Below are 13,846 nucleotides of genomic sequence, written 5' to 3' on the forward strand. Positions count from 1 at the left end.
CTCAGGTAACTTTTCATTTGAGGGATAAAYTCCTCCTTGCTTCTGTTATTCATCTTGTCTTTTCTTGGACATTCACAAACAAAACTCAAAGGAAAAATYACAAGGAAAATTTGACCTTTGAGGAGGAGAAGGAGAAAAGGCTAAATACCCATTGCAAAAAGAAAAAGTTCCTGAGCCTTCAAGGTTAAATGTTGCTCTTTATGGCATAGAGATACAAAGCAAGTGAAGGTGTGTCAAGGGAGGACACCTGTGCATTAAAGAAGGGCTAATCTGCTCTCAGAACAGTGTTGGCTGAGCACTTGTGGTTGGGAAGTTGGAGCACTGGGTGGCCATTCTCCTTGCTCCCCTGAAGTGAATGGAGTACTTCACACCTTGCAGAGGATTTCCCCACACACCCTCTCCTGCCAGGCAAATCTCTGCAGCTGTTTCACTTGGCTCTTGTTTTTTTCGGGTTTTCTTTGTGTTTGTTAATTGATGGCTAAAAGCCCTTTTCTGCCAGTAACTGCAGAACTCTGGAGCTCTTTGACCCCAGAAATTCAGATCTTGGCACATGCCTGCAGTGTCGCTCTGCTGGAGGCCTTGTACATTGGCATGTAAATGTAGAAGGGCTTAATGATCTGTAGGGCCCTGCTCTAGTGGCTCTGTCTGTGTTGCAGGTGCTGTATGATGTGAGAGGCTTTCTGGAGAAGAACAGAGACACCTTTCGTGATGACATTTTAAACATGCTGAAAGACAGCAGGTATGCTTGTGAGGATGCCACGTCTGTTGGGCTGGGCTAAGCCACAGTCCTGTAACAACCTGACCAAGGAAAGCACTTGCTTTTGCCAGAACATCAGGCATCGWTCTTAATCATTCTCCTTGTGCTGAAGTGTCCTGACAGAAGAAAGGAGAGCTGGAGAAGTCAGATGAGGCACAGATTTAATCAGGACTCACGTTGTCCCAGTTTTAAAAAGAACTATAACAGCATGACAGAGATCCCTCCAGGCAATTTGGTTTTCTCYCTCTTCTCCCTTTCCCTTTCCTTCTTCCTCTTACCTCCCTGTAGTAACAATGGCAAAGTTGCCCCTGAATGAGTCAATGCTTTTTGCCATGCTGTCAAATGCCAGCCTTTGTACAGAGGCTGTTTGTTTTCCAGCCTGCTTAGAGGAAATCATCTGTTCTTATCCTGAGCCAGACTGAGCTGTTGCTGTGGGACCGGGCATGGCCCCTAAATATTATATCCCAGAGCTGCAACACAACCTTAGAGAAATGAGCTAATTTTGATCTTGAGCAAGATCTGGAAAACAGAAATGGGGTCTAGTAGGAGGGAGRCATTTAATAACATGGAAGATCCTACAAATCTTTTAGTATCAACTCTGTCATGTGCCTCTTACCACAGTCCATGTATTGCCTTTGGGCTTCAGCCTGATGAGACTGTTTCTTAACTGCATCTTTCYTGAAGCTGCTGCAGAGTGCCCTGTGAGAAGCTTTGAATCATCCTGAGGGAGCTGAGAGTATGAGCTGCTTGTAGTTGTCTTACTTGGACAGTGGCATCTGGGGAACATTCTAAGTGAGGCTTGACGCCAGAATTGTGGTTGTTATTGTCCAGCATAATAGAAGGACTCAGGCTTTTTCAACATGCCAGAAGAGAATTTGTGCCAGAAGCAGCCATAACAATAAACTGGCACAAGCAGCGCTGAAGAACTTTGTGCAACATTGTAAGAATCAGCACCAATGTTTAAGAAGTGGCAAAATGGTGGAAGATTCTCCAGAACTGACCTATACTGAGGATAGTTCTAGAACTCCTCTGGCCACAGAAGAGCTGTGCTTCCAATTTCGTGAGCATTTCTTGGGGGCTAATCATGAGAGCTGCTCTGGGAGGCATGACAGCAGCAATCCAGCTGGCATACCTTCAAGGTAGTTTTGCCTGGGAAAGTGCAGAATGGAGATTTTCCTTTGTGTAATATCTTGCTTGAGAGTGTGAGATGGGGCTTCTGGCTTTGCAGCTGAGTGTGGCACGCAGGGCAGCCTGCRGGCTCTGGGCAGCCACATGGGAAGTATTAATTCCATCACTGAAGTGCTCAGCTGAGCTGCTTCCTGCAGTCACTCTGGCACAGCAGCAAAAAAAATGAGGTGTTTTACATGGGACACGACAGTAGCTGACAATGAGAACTATCTTCTCACACATGATAGGTGTCCTGCATCTTCTTTAATTCTTTTCTTCTCCCTTAGGCTGGACTTCATCTATGACCTTTTTGAAAGAGTCTGCAGTCGTTGCAGTGAAGAGACMCTGAAGATGGGCACCCAGAGGCGCAGACCGACTGTCAGTTCCCAGTTCAGGGTATGATGTTTTCCAAGAAAGCAGCAGGCTTCTGGGGAGGAGCAGATGGGTAAAGCAAGGCCTGCAGCCAAGAGGAGTCACTCATCCTTGTTTTGTGTCCAGCACTGAAAATGTGCAGGAATGTTGCAGTGCTAAAAAAAGACAGTGCCACTGCCCCAYGGGTTTCTGTCTGGTATAAAATGTGAGATAATGAGACTGAGCAGGGTGGCAGAAGAAAAGAGTACTCTGCTAAGTGTGTGAAGTTCTTGGGGTTCTTTGATCTTTCATATTGKTTTGGTGTTTCAGCTACATGTATGTGTCCTTTTAGGCCACATCTTTTTCAGGTATTGTGACAATTCCAATAAAACCTTATTGAGAGAACCTTGCAGGTACGAATCTCACCCACTTAGATTATCTGCAGACCTTCTGTTCATTTCACAGTTTTGTTTTCCTGAGTTTAAAGTTTGAGAGACTTGTAAAATTAACTCACAAGAGCTATACAGCTCCAAGAACAAGGATGGCCATGTAAACAGCCTTAAGASCAAACTGTGTAGGCATGTTTTGGACTGGAAGGAATCTCTTGGGTTATTGAAATTTTGGTAGACAAAGGATGTTAGGAATGGGAGGGCTGCATGAAGACCTTGTTGCATCAGCCCCTTTCCCTTCTGTAGTGACTGATCCTTTGGGTTTCTCTTGCTGCTCTTTAGGATTCTCTCCATTCCCTGATGGCCACACTTAGTACTTCCAACCCATTTTTCATCCGCTGCATCAAACCAAATACAGAAAAGGTAAGTCTGTCTMCCAGTCAAATGTGTGTGTGTGACACAGGCCTGCACGAGCATGCCCTTGCACAAATGCCAAGCARRGACCTCAAACTGAGGGTGAGAGCARCTTCTCCCCACCTYCCCTTTTTCATTCTAGTTATTTTACAGTTGAGAAAAAAACACATCCTCCTCCTGATAATCAGATGGAAAGACTGCATGCTGAATATGAGATTATATAGCCATTCCCACCTCTTTCACTGCTTATGAGGCCTGGAATACTTGTGCTGAGTCCAGAGCCATGGTAGACGCAGCAATCACTCCTGTTTAGAGTGCCTGTAGAGAAATTTGTTCTGGAAGGAAGGGCTTGTGCAGTAGGCAACATCTCCTGCAGTTCCCTGGCTCTGAGGCAGAGGAGGTGGATGCATCACGAGCAAGTCACAGTGCTCAGGGACAGACTGGCTCTTGCTTGTATTGTGAACTGTGGCAGGAGGATATGCTGCTAACTAGATATGGTGGGGAGCTCTGCACTGATGTTTTTCTCTGTGTGTTTTGAAACCATATATGATGTGGCAGAGGACGGGGTGCTTAGGGGATTTATGTCAGAAAAGAATTGTGTGGTTTCCAGTTTATCTGAAAAGAGAGACTGCAAAAGAACCGAGTCAGGGTTCTGCACACTGTATGTGTAAACACATTGTAATTTTGCTTTCCACCATAGTCAGACTGTGGGTGCAGTCTGCAAACCCTTTTTTTTTGCTTCCAGGATCAGCCCAACTCTGTCCCTTATTCTGCACCATGCAGTTTTGTGAGGTTGCTTTCCCCTTGACCCAAACTTCCCTGTTCTTACCTGGCATGCCAAATATTCAGGGTTGACTTTCTACAGAGAAACAAGGCCTGTGACTGTCTCGCTGATGTTTGGTTTTGATTCTGGATCATTATCTAGGCACCAAACCTCTTTAATCCAGATGTGGTGCTAAACCAGCTGCGGTACTCAGGGATGCTGGAGACAGTGAAAGTTCGAAGGGCAGGTTTCCCTGTACGRCGCCTTTTCCAGGACTTTCTCAGCAGGTAATTGCTGTTGTATCATACGCTGGAAGAGCCCGAARTATAGAATTCTGTGTGACTGTTCTCTCTTTAACTGCTGCTTCTGGTATGGATCATCYGTGGGCTGTTCTTCTAACCATGGTCTTATTGCTCATGTCATAGACTGATCTGGAAGGCCTTTTGGAGACTTGCCTTCAGGCTAAAGGTCAGAATGGAAAAATAGCCAGATGGTCTTTGGTCTTTTTTTCTTTTTTTCTTTTTTTTTTCTTGGTAGCTTTGCCACAGATTCACTAGTGTGATGCTGTGAAACCCAGCTGGTCATAATATATAAAAGGAAAATAYCATGCCTAAAACCTTTAGACAGCTGAAGAAAATTTTAGCGGACAGTATAGCTGATGATTAATATTGGAAAGAGTGATTATTTCTTTTAATTAGCCACATCAAAAGGATTTTTTGAAGTTTAAGGCTAGAAGGGACACTGAACATTGCTTCCTTTGTCTCTTGGAGCATTAAATGCCACCCCTATACTGAACAAAATAACTTGTGTCTGATGAAAGCACATGTTTCAGAAAGACAGTTGTTCTTTACTGAAAAATTCTGTTGAGTTTGTATTCTTTTACTGGGATTGCAACAATAATTGCCAGTGTGGTAGGAACAGATAAAGGTTGGGGGATGGAAATTTCCAAATTGGAAGGCAAACACGAAGAAGGAAGGTCCCAGAGGAAGAAGGACTAATGGGAGGAAGATAATTAGAGTTAAAAGATTGGGGAGAGAGAGGGAGGGGGTCTGTTACTGTCATGGATAAACTGATGAGATTCTGTTTTGTTTCTAGGTACAAGATGCTTGTGAAAGGGCCAAGCCTCTCAGACAACAGCAAAGCTGTATGTGCAGGTTTTCTTCAAACCTATGACAGCAGCAAGAAAGAATGGCAGCTGGGTAAAACCAAGGTACTTTCATCAGTGTGGGGAAGGGTATGGCTCTGTTCCAGCTGCAAGGGGATTTGATTGCATCTGGTCAGATTTAAAGCAGTAGAACAGCAATGCAACCATGAGCCTTTAAATACAGTGGCCTATGCCACTGACCTTTAGCATCTTAAATATTTCCCATATCATGTACTTAGAGACATAKAAGGTTCCTGGATTTTATCTAAATTTCTCTCATTGACCAAGCCAGATTGATTTTGTTGTGTCTGATCCAATTTAAGGAGTCAAGGAGAACAAGCATGGGTCTCATTTTATGTAATTGTAATGTGTGCCATTAACTCTTGCCTCTTGTGCCAGGTATTTCACTCTGCTTGACTAACTGAACTTCTTGCCCGAGGCAGTGAGCCGAAGCTTGGTATATATCTAAACTGTGAATATCTACATCACCAGATGTATGACAGCTTTCTGTTGGGGAAGCTCAGATGATGCTTTTGCAGCTAGCCCAGATGCTAGCATACATTTTCTATGGAAAGGTATCCAAATACTTCTGCCCACTTGCGTAATTCAGATATGGCTTCTGTTTTGGTGAATGTTTAGCACTTCTGTCTTGCCTGGAATAGTCTGAATTTTYATGCAGAAATAGATGTGAGCATTTTGAGGTATATTGCTATAGAAATCTGGGAGTGTGAAGCTGTCTCTATCACAACTTTCCACATACTCCAGTAAATTCTTCAAAGAATATTCCAAGATGGATGGTATCCAATGCAGACAGCATTTCTCAATAGTGGATATGCAGTCCATATCTACACCAGATGGTAGTACATCAAAGCAACTTCTTGCATTTTTTTGCCCTTAAGCCTTCAGAAAAGTACTTCCGAATATTTCCAGTGCCACAATGAAACTAGAAGTGATTCCAGTGAACATGCACATTTAATTTGTTCAGATGAGATAATGACATTTGTTGCTTTGAGCAATCATTTCTCAGTAAGTGGATAGACTATAATATTAATTAGAGAGCAAGATCTTTCTCTTTCCTCTTCCTAGAGGAGTGGTGGTAGTCCAGTTGGTGGTCTGGGCTATGACTCTGTGACAGCCAAGGAAACCACTTGTTGTGGGAAGGATGTATTAATCTGGAATTGGGGGTAGGGGGTGGTCCCATGCCTCCACTGATACTCCAGAAAGATTTTATCACTTAGCTCTATTTCTACTCTGTGACTAAAATGTTCCCCATCTTTGATTTCGGAATCTGAAGTCTCCTCACTGGTGTCTGCAAGTCAGGAACCATTTAGGTCACTCCTGTCCCTGGATAATCCACATTGCTTGGGTGACTGCCAGTCTCTGAGCCTTTTAGTGTTGAAGCCTGTGAGGAGAGTGTGTGTGTTGCAGAGGTGTCTGGAAAGCTTTAGAAAATGGTGGTTAGAGCTGCTAAACAAGGAGTTTGAACTTTCTTCATAGCATGACAAGAGATGGAAGATTGCTGCACTACAGCAAAAGGCAGCAGAATGGAGGACCAAACCCATGTGCACATAATTTTTTTCAGAGTACAAAAGGTTATAAACCATATAGCTGGAGTCCAGGGCCTACAGCACACTTACAACAAGTAGGAAATCCAGTGTAGGATCCCTTTTCTCTTCAGTCCCCACTGTTCATCATGAAGGACTGAGTCCATCTGTCTGTTCACTCACTCCTTGACCTGCACAAATTATTTTGAAAAAAACCAATATGGGTGGTAATTGTGTCAAAGAAAATGTATTTGTGTTTTGTCAAAACACTGGATGTACTCTAATGTATTTATTTTTTAATGTTTGTGTCCCATAAACTAAAACTTGACTAAAGAACTCTATGCAGCATGTTGGTAAACTGCARTCTCACTGCTTGGGCACTGGTTGCTGTGAGTCTGAATATTTTGGAAGAAAGAAATTATTAAGAGAGGAAGTCTTTGTATATTCTTTATGCCTGAGAAGGAAMATTCACTGGAGCTGGGAAGCAGTTGAGCCATCTTCTTTGGTTGTAGAAGTTCTTTTCTATTGGGCATRGTTTGTATTAGAGATGTGTGTCCTGGTAGATGGGAGCAGCCCTATTTATTAAAAGAATGGATCACTCCAAGGCTGTCCTAGCATGTTCCACCCTTGCTGCCATGCTGAATGGCTGGMCAGTCCCTGGCTGCTCCAAGGTCCTGTCATTCCAAGGTGTTTTACCCTGCCATTTCATCCTTTGGATGAGTTGCTTGGCATTCTTTTTTTCGTTCCTCCCTTGGAGAGCACTTTGCAACTCAGCTTTGTGACAGTGCCTCCAGAAGGCCTGTCCCTAGGAAAGCAGATGCCGAGGTGAGGCCATGCAGAGCGCTGGTGTTTCCTGGTAGCACCTTCCCTGCTGCCTTTATCCAGCTGTTGGTGCCTTGGGTTTGGATTACAGACTGCTTTGTTTGCATTCATGTTTCAACTGGTGCTGGAATACTTGGGTTGATGGAGACAAGAGCCTTCATTTTTCCAGAGGCTTTCAGGTAAGGGTGAAATCTAAGGGATGCAGAGTGTAGGTGATTGTCCAGAAAAGGAAGTCCCCTGCATGGCCTTACTGCCAYTTTTGCTGCGACAGGTGCAGCTGTGGGTACTCAGGCTGAGATTCCCAGAACTGACCTTGGTTTATGGAGTCAGGAGTAGCTACTGAAAAAGGTGTGAGAAGCCCACGGGGACGTAACCTAGGAAGAAGTATAAGGGGTGGGTGAAGAGCAAAGCTTATAGAAAGGGGAATACTTCCTGCAAAATGAATGGAAGGATAATTATATCCCTAGCAATTGTTTGAAGGAGGAAGGAAAAGACTCTGTGAATTAGTGCAGGGGATTGTGAAGCTTGGGAAAGGAAACGGAGGAGGAAGGGCAGGATGATCTTTGTGTTTTTCATTAAGAATAGAGCAGCTGCTGTGCTGGCAATTGTCAAATTAATGTTTATAAGAGATATTAATGTATGCAATGGAGGTTTTATCTGGTGGTATGGAGGAGTTGGGGGCTTGGATGCAAACAAGCAGTGTGATGATGTGCTGAGGTGCCCTTGTCTTCACTGGGGATGTGCTGGGGTGGAGCAGCAGATTCTGTGACCCTTTCTTCAGTGCACCTGGGCCTTCTGCCATACTTGCCCATACCATAGCACAGATATCCTACAGCAGTAGGATAAATAGTAGTAACCCTTGCTATTTGAAGGCATTAGTTTTCACATTTGAAGCTGCTGGTTTGCAGGGCCTGTTTGACAGAGGAGGTTGCTGTACACTGTTTGGTATCCAGGTCACAGTRACCCACTTCCTGCTTTCCCAGTGTTGTCCCCAAGAATCATATGATCCCATTTATGAACACATAAAATTCCCAAGCAGTTACCTTTGTGTCTGCTGATCTCTGTGAAATCTTAATATGTTCACTGTCACACTGATGGTGCATGTAGGCATTGAGGTTGTGTGAGGAACACTGTCCTGGTGCACTGTGGTTTAAAACTTGGCCAGTGTCTAATATGAGTAGAATAAGGTAGAAGTAACCTTGTATGTTTTGTTCAATTATTTCTTCCTTAGATGAAAGCAATCTCATGTTTTCRGGAAATTACTATGAATTATGACAAAGAAATATCCACTTTCCAATTTATTTCCACGGGGCATCAGGAATACTTCTGGACTTGAAATGCTTRTTACTCTTCCTTATCATCTACAGAAGTCTAAAAATACCCCAAACCTTTAAAATGCCAACAGTTTATAACTAGATATTGTTACATTATTTGAGATTAACTCCTCACTCTCAATCATATATAGATCCTATAATCCTGTTGGACTAGGGCTGGGTCTCATGGAACTGTGCATGCCCAGAAGTTCCCCCCCCCCTCCCCGCCCTTAACTGGCTCAGCAAAGACTGTGCTTGCTAGGGAAATACTGATGGCYTGAGTATTTTTGCAATTTGATGAAGATAATGGACCGAGACAGTGTTTTGCTGGTTGCATTCTTGAAATGGGTGACTGCTGCTTGGTTCTGGAATGTAATGGAAAGAGCCTCAAAGAGATCTTTAAAAGTTGAGTTGACAGAGGGAGTGGATGTACAACTTGCAGGGAAGTATGCCAGCTTCATGGTTGGCAGTACCTTGATAATGAAGCTTCTTTTCAGGCCACCCGTGGTTACTTAGTCATTACAAAACAGCTCATTTCTTAATGGAAACTGCTCCCCAGGAGAAATTCAAGTGCAGGAAAGCCACTGGCTTACGGGTGCTAACTCAGAGAGAGGTGTCAGTACACCATGGTCATTGCAGGGGTAACAAAGAGCCTTAAGGGATGARGCTGAAAGCAGTGATGGAGGGGAAGGTATGAAGAGACATAAAGGGGAAGGAAGTGGTAAAAAGGAGAGTTTGTGCAGAACATTGGACTAAAGGACTCCTCAAATCTCTGGCCTCTCAGCACAACCAYACAAGGATCCAGTATATTTGTAGGGAGGTTTTACTGATTAATGTGGTTCTAAGCTCTGCAGATTGATGAATGTCAACTCACAGCCTGTGTACATGGCAGTGGTGYACTTCCCTGGCGTAGCCCATTCTGCTGCTGGCCCTGGCAGGGCTTTATCCAATGCCAGGCAGCAGGTCACAYGGGCACGGCCATATGGCACTTGCTGCTGTGATTGCAGCTTGTATGGACATATCTCAGCAGCTTATTCTCGTCTGGGTACTGCTAGCAGTGTACCCACAGTGCCATGAGCTCTGTGCAGGTTGCGATCCATCTCAAAAAGCAGTGCATTTATTTCAGGAATTTGTGCTGAACCCGTGCTAAASTAATGAAAGGCAGCTGATTTAACATTGCTCAGATATGTCAGCACAATTCCTGTAAACATGGCCTTATCTTGCTTGTATCTCAGTTCTTTTGTCTCTAACATAGCACCTTCATTCTTCACAAGCATTTAGCACCAAGCAGAGGTTGTAAACACCTCTGGTGGTGAAAGATGCTTGAAAATTAAAATACTGGACACTGAAGTGCTAACAGTAATAYTTGGAGACTTCTATCGTCAGAGCTCAGTTGCCCCGAGTGCATGCTGCACTGTCGAACCTGTTYAGCACAGAAGCATCTCCACCCCAGAGTTTCTGGAAGTTGGAGGTTCTGGAGGGTTTCAGCACCGGTGGGCTGAGAGTCCGCGCAGCTTCGTGCCTCGACTGGGCTTTTGGCTTTCCGCCTGGCTCCCATTATTAAGATTGCTGTTAAGGTTACTTCCTGGAGTTTATAAATCTAAAAGTTCCTCCCTTTCCTTGAAACGCGGAGGAGTTTATTTGCAAAACATTTAATCACCCAAGTAGGTCCCGGTGCCTGCTGCAGGGAGGTACCGGACTGTGCCGGGAAAGCTGTCAGCTGGGAAAGAGTTAATCACGGGCGCAAGCTCGGGCTCTCCTCCCTCCTCTTTCCCTCCTTCCTCTGCTCCCTCCCTCTCTCTTTTAAGTCTTGACCACAGAGTGAGGGAGGTGGGGGTTGGGCACGGAGTTTGGCTCACGCCGCTGTGAAACTTTTCCCGGCGCTGCGGGTGCGGGCGCCGCGGGGCAGCGCCAGGGCAGGCGCGGGGGCGGCGGCAGAGCCGGGGCAGCCGCCCGAGCACCGAGCGCTCTCCGCGCCGCTCACCCGGGGATGAAACCGCCCGGCTCTCCCGGGGACTGACTTCTTTCCTCTCTTTGTGTTTACTGAAACTCCTCCCCGTGGCGTCAGGTTTTCCTGAAGGAAGCTCTTGAGCAGAAGCTGGAGAAGGATCGGGAAGAGGAGTTGAGGAAAGCAGCTATAGTCATCCGGGCCCACGTCTTGGGCTACATGGCAAGGTCAGTGCTGGGGGCTGCCCCACCATCCCTGTGCTTGCGTGCCTGGGTTGCCCTGACCCCCTGCTTTGCTCTCTAGTCCCCTAGCATCCGTCCCATCTTCCCTCCTGTATTCTAAGGGAGAGTTGCAGAATCTGCYCTCCCTGCCAGCATCAGCTCTGCTGAAACCTTCCTGCACCTTTGGCACCTCTTTTTCAGTTATGTGCACGTTTGCACCCTCCCTCAACGCTGCTCAGCAGGCTTCCCGTGGACTTCTGTGCCCATTGCTTGCCTCTGATGACACCTTTTCCTTGCCTTCAGGGCTCTCCTTGCTGGGCCCCACCTACGCTTTGGRTCCCCTCCTTTTCTTTGTTCTTGTCAACTCTGTTTTCTGCTCCCCCTGCCAATCGCTTCTTCCTCACTTGCAGTTCTGCCTTTACTCACCCTCTTTCCTCACCCTGCTTGTTTGCCTCGTGATCTCCCTCTCCTTTTAATTAACTGTTCAGAATTGGTGTTCGGCCAGCTCTGCAACAGTAACCTCCTCTTGCCTCTCCCTTTTGCACTTGACCAGAGAAGGTTTGGGAAAGCCAACTGCAGACAAACCGCCCCTCCTCTGCCCCTCGAAGTCAGTGCAACAGCTGACTCCTTAATGGCTGTGGTATGCACACTTAATCCCAGTAAGATGCTCTTTCCTGGCTGGTCTTTGCTCCAGACACCTGTCAGTCAGGGTTGTGAGGAGGTGAAATCCCTGGCCAGCAGAGCTGTTTCAGCAGACACTCTTCTTAGAGCTCCAGTTACACCAGGTAGCTCATTTTGCATTAGGAAATGTGTGCAAGGGTTGTACCCTGCCTTGCCAGTGTGGAATATCAGCAAAATACACATTTGGTCTCTGGGGCTTTATTCATTTATTTATTTCCCTCTAGGAAGACARATGAACTCACTCTATTGTTTGTACATGAGATTGTGAGTTCTTTGTGTCAGGGCCTTTGCTCTCTTACTTTGTATATAGCATTTGGAGAGAGGGGTAGGTATTAGCSCAGGAAAATTGATTTTATGGGAAACATCGCTGCAGGCATACTGGATTACTGCTTTTYTGAGTTCCTGGTAAGGAAGCTGCTGCCCTGCAGGGCTGTGATGGAGACAGTGTGGCAGCAGTGTTCTTCTTGGTTAGAAATCTTGTGGTACTTCAGCCTCCACACTTCTGAATTSCTTATCCCACATGTTGCTGTTATGAGTCTCATCCTTAAGGGCAAGATGTGTTTCGTGCAACCAGAGTATAAATCTTCACAAGCAGCTGGAGGTAGCTGGACTTTGCAGGGGAGGAGAGAAGGGAGCTAGAAGAAGAGCTAGAGAGGGAGTCTGGAAAACTTTCTGTGAAGAGTTTCCAGTTGCACTGCACCTGTATTGAAAAAAGTCCAGCAGGCAGGAGTTCATCTGGGCAAGTGCTGAATGGTCTGTGCATAGCTGGGCAGGAATACCAGCATGTGCTGCCTTAAGCTTGATACCATTTGTTAGTTTTGCAAGTATAAGTGTATTTAAATTCATTTGGTCTCATGCAAAGTAGACTGGCAAAGGAAGGATTTTACTGGTTTCTCCTCCTTTGTGAACTTGTTCTGTGAGCCTGGAGAACCAGATTTTCTTTGCTCTCATTCCCTGCAGCGTGTGCAGCCTAGTAGCTCTGATCACTTAAAATGTGAGACAAGAAAATCAAGCCCATTGAAATTACCCCATTTTTATGTAGCTAATCTGTGGAGCTCTGAGATGCAGGTAACAGCTTCACTAGCTAAAAACCTCATGGTGCAGGATCCRTGTAGGAATTCGGCTGTGTCCCTGGATTCTGCAGGACTGTATTGCTCAGGGGAAGAAGACAGCAGCAAATTGCTTCATTACCCTGTGTTCTCTAGTCCTTGGAGGCAAAACTGCTTACTAGAGCTCATTGACAGAATAATTAACTAAATTCCAAATACAGCATTGGAGCCTTGTTGCAAGCCTGCCTTCTCTGGTGTGATACATGGTAAGGATGTCTCCCGAACCCTTCACTTGGTCTGCAGGTTGAACTCCTTTGGCCAGTGCAGAAGGGTGAGTGGAAGCTTGAACAAGGGAAATGAAATTCTCAGCCTGTGAGCAGCAATTCCTGCTGAAGGGCATCTGCAGGCTTGGCTGTGGTCATGAGGAATGAGGGGGCACTTCAGCCTGGCAGATTAGCAGGCAGAGCTGGCCTGTAGCTGGGCAGGGCTTGGCACATGTTGCACTTGAGAAAGTTTCTGGCAGATGCATTTTGTAAAAGTCAGAGTAACCTTTTTGATGCACTTGTGTCTGTCTTGGCAGAGAGTGCACATGCAGCTGTTCACACCCCATGTACAGGACACAGGGCAGACAGAAGGAGCAGGGATGAGGGKATTGCAAGCCCAGGAGTGATTAACCTAAAAGCTCCTACTTCTTATCACCTCTTGCCTTTCCTCTTCTTTTCTCTGTGCTTTCTCCCTTTGACTTAATACTTATGGAAAAGATCATGACCTCTGCACACTGCTGCTATTAGCATTCCTCCCCTGATTTTCTTGACTGGGCTGGTGTGCAGGGAGGTGGCAAGCTGTCAGCATGGGTCCCTGTTGCCATTCGAAGGGAATTTCATTGCCAGGASAGGGATTTTAAGGTGTGTCTTTTCCTCAGGGTGTTGCAGAAGCTCYGTGGGAAGTATATGTGAGAATACCAAGCTATTTCCAGTGTGTTTCCAGGACTTTAAGGCCTCAGGGATTACTGTAGCCCTGTAGCCTGCTGGCCAGGACTTTTGTGTCATAGACCCATAGAATTTCTCTCTGCAAATTCTAGTGTGAATTAAAGAAGGTTTTGATTTGACTAGTACCAGTGGTTGTTTCTCTGCAGCAAGATATTAAGGTGTCTAAATATATTAAATTACTTAAAATAAGTCTGCTTATTTTCAGCCTTAATAGATGTCGGGTTCAGGTTGGTTAAATCTTATGTCCCCTGTTGGAAAAATAGAAATATATATACTTTAACTGGGGTCAAGCCT

The 13,846-nt window shown here is 45.5% G+C and overlaps 1 protein-coding gene across 1 annotated transcript in view; it reads left to right on the top strand.

Moving 5' to 3' along the window:
• The window catches only part of LOC130574414 (unconventional myosin-X-like), an 89,559-nt gene that overhangs the window by 44,046 nt on the left and 31,667 nt on the right, over positions 1–13,846 (top strand). Inside the window, exons 17-22 of the mRNA XM_057367627.1 lie at positions 657–739; positions 2,212–2,320; positions 3,007–3,087; positions 4,004–4,128; positions 4,937–5,051; positions 10,733–10,839. Of these exons, the coding sequence (XP_057223610.1) occupies positions 657–739; positions 2,212–2,320; positions 3,007–3,087; positions 4,004–4,128; positions 4,937–5,051; positions 10,733–10,839 (620 nt within the window). The remainder of the gene's footprint in view (positions 1–656; positions 740–2,211; positions 2,321–3,006; positions 3,088–4,003; positions 4,129–4,936; positions 5,052–10,732; positions 10,840–13,846) is intronic.

Source organism: Malurus melanocephalus, unplaced genomic scaffold, assembly GCF_030028575.1.
Source record: "Malurus melanocephalus ecotype Western Australia unplaced genomic scaffold, MMel_1.1 scaffold_81, whole genome shotgun sequence".
Lineage (NCBI taxonomy): Eukaryota > Metazoa > Chordata > Aves > Passeriformes > Maluridae > Malurus > Malurus melanocephalus.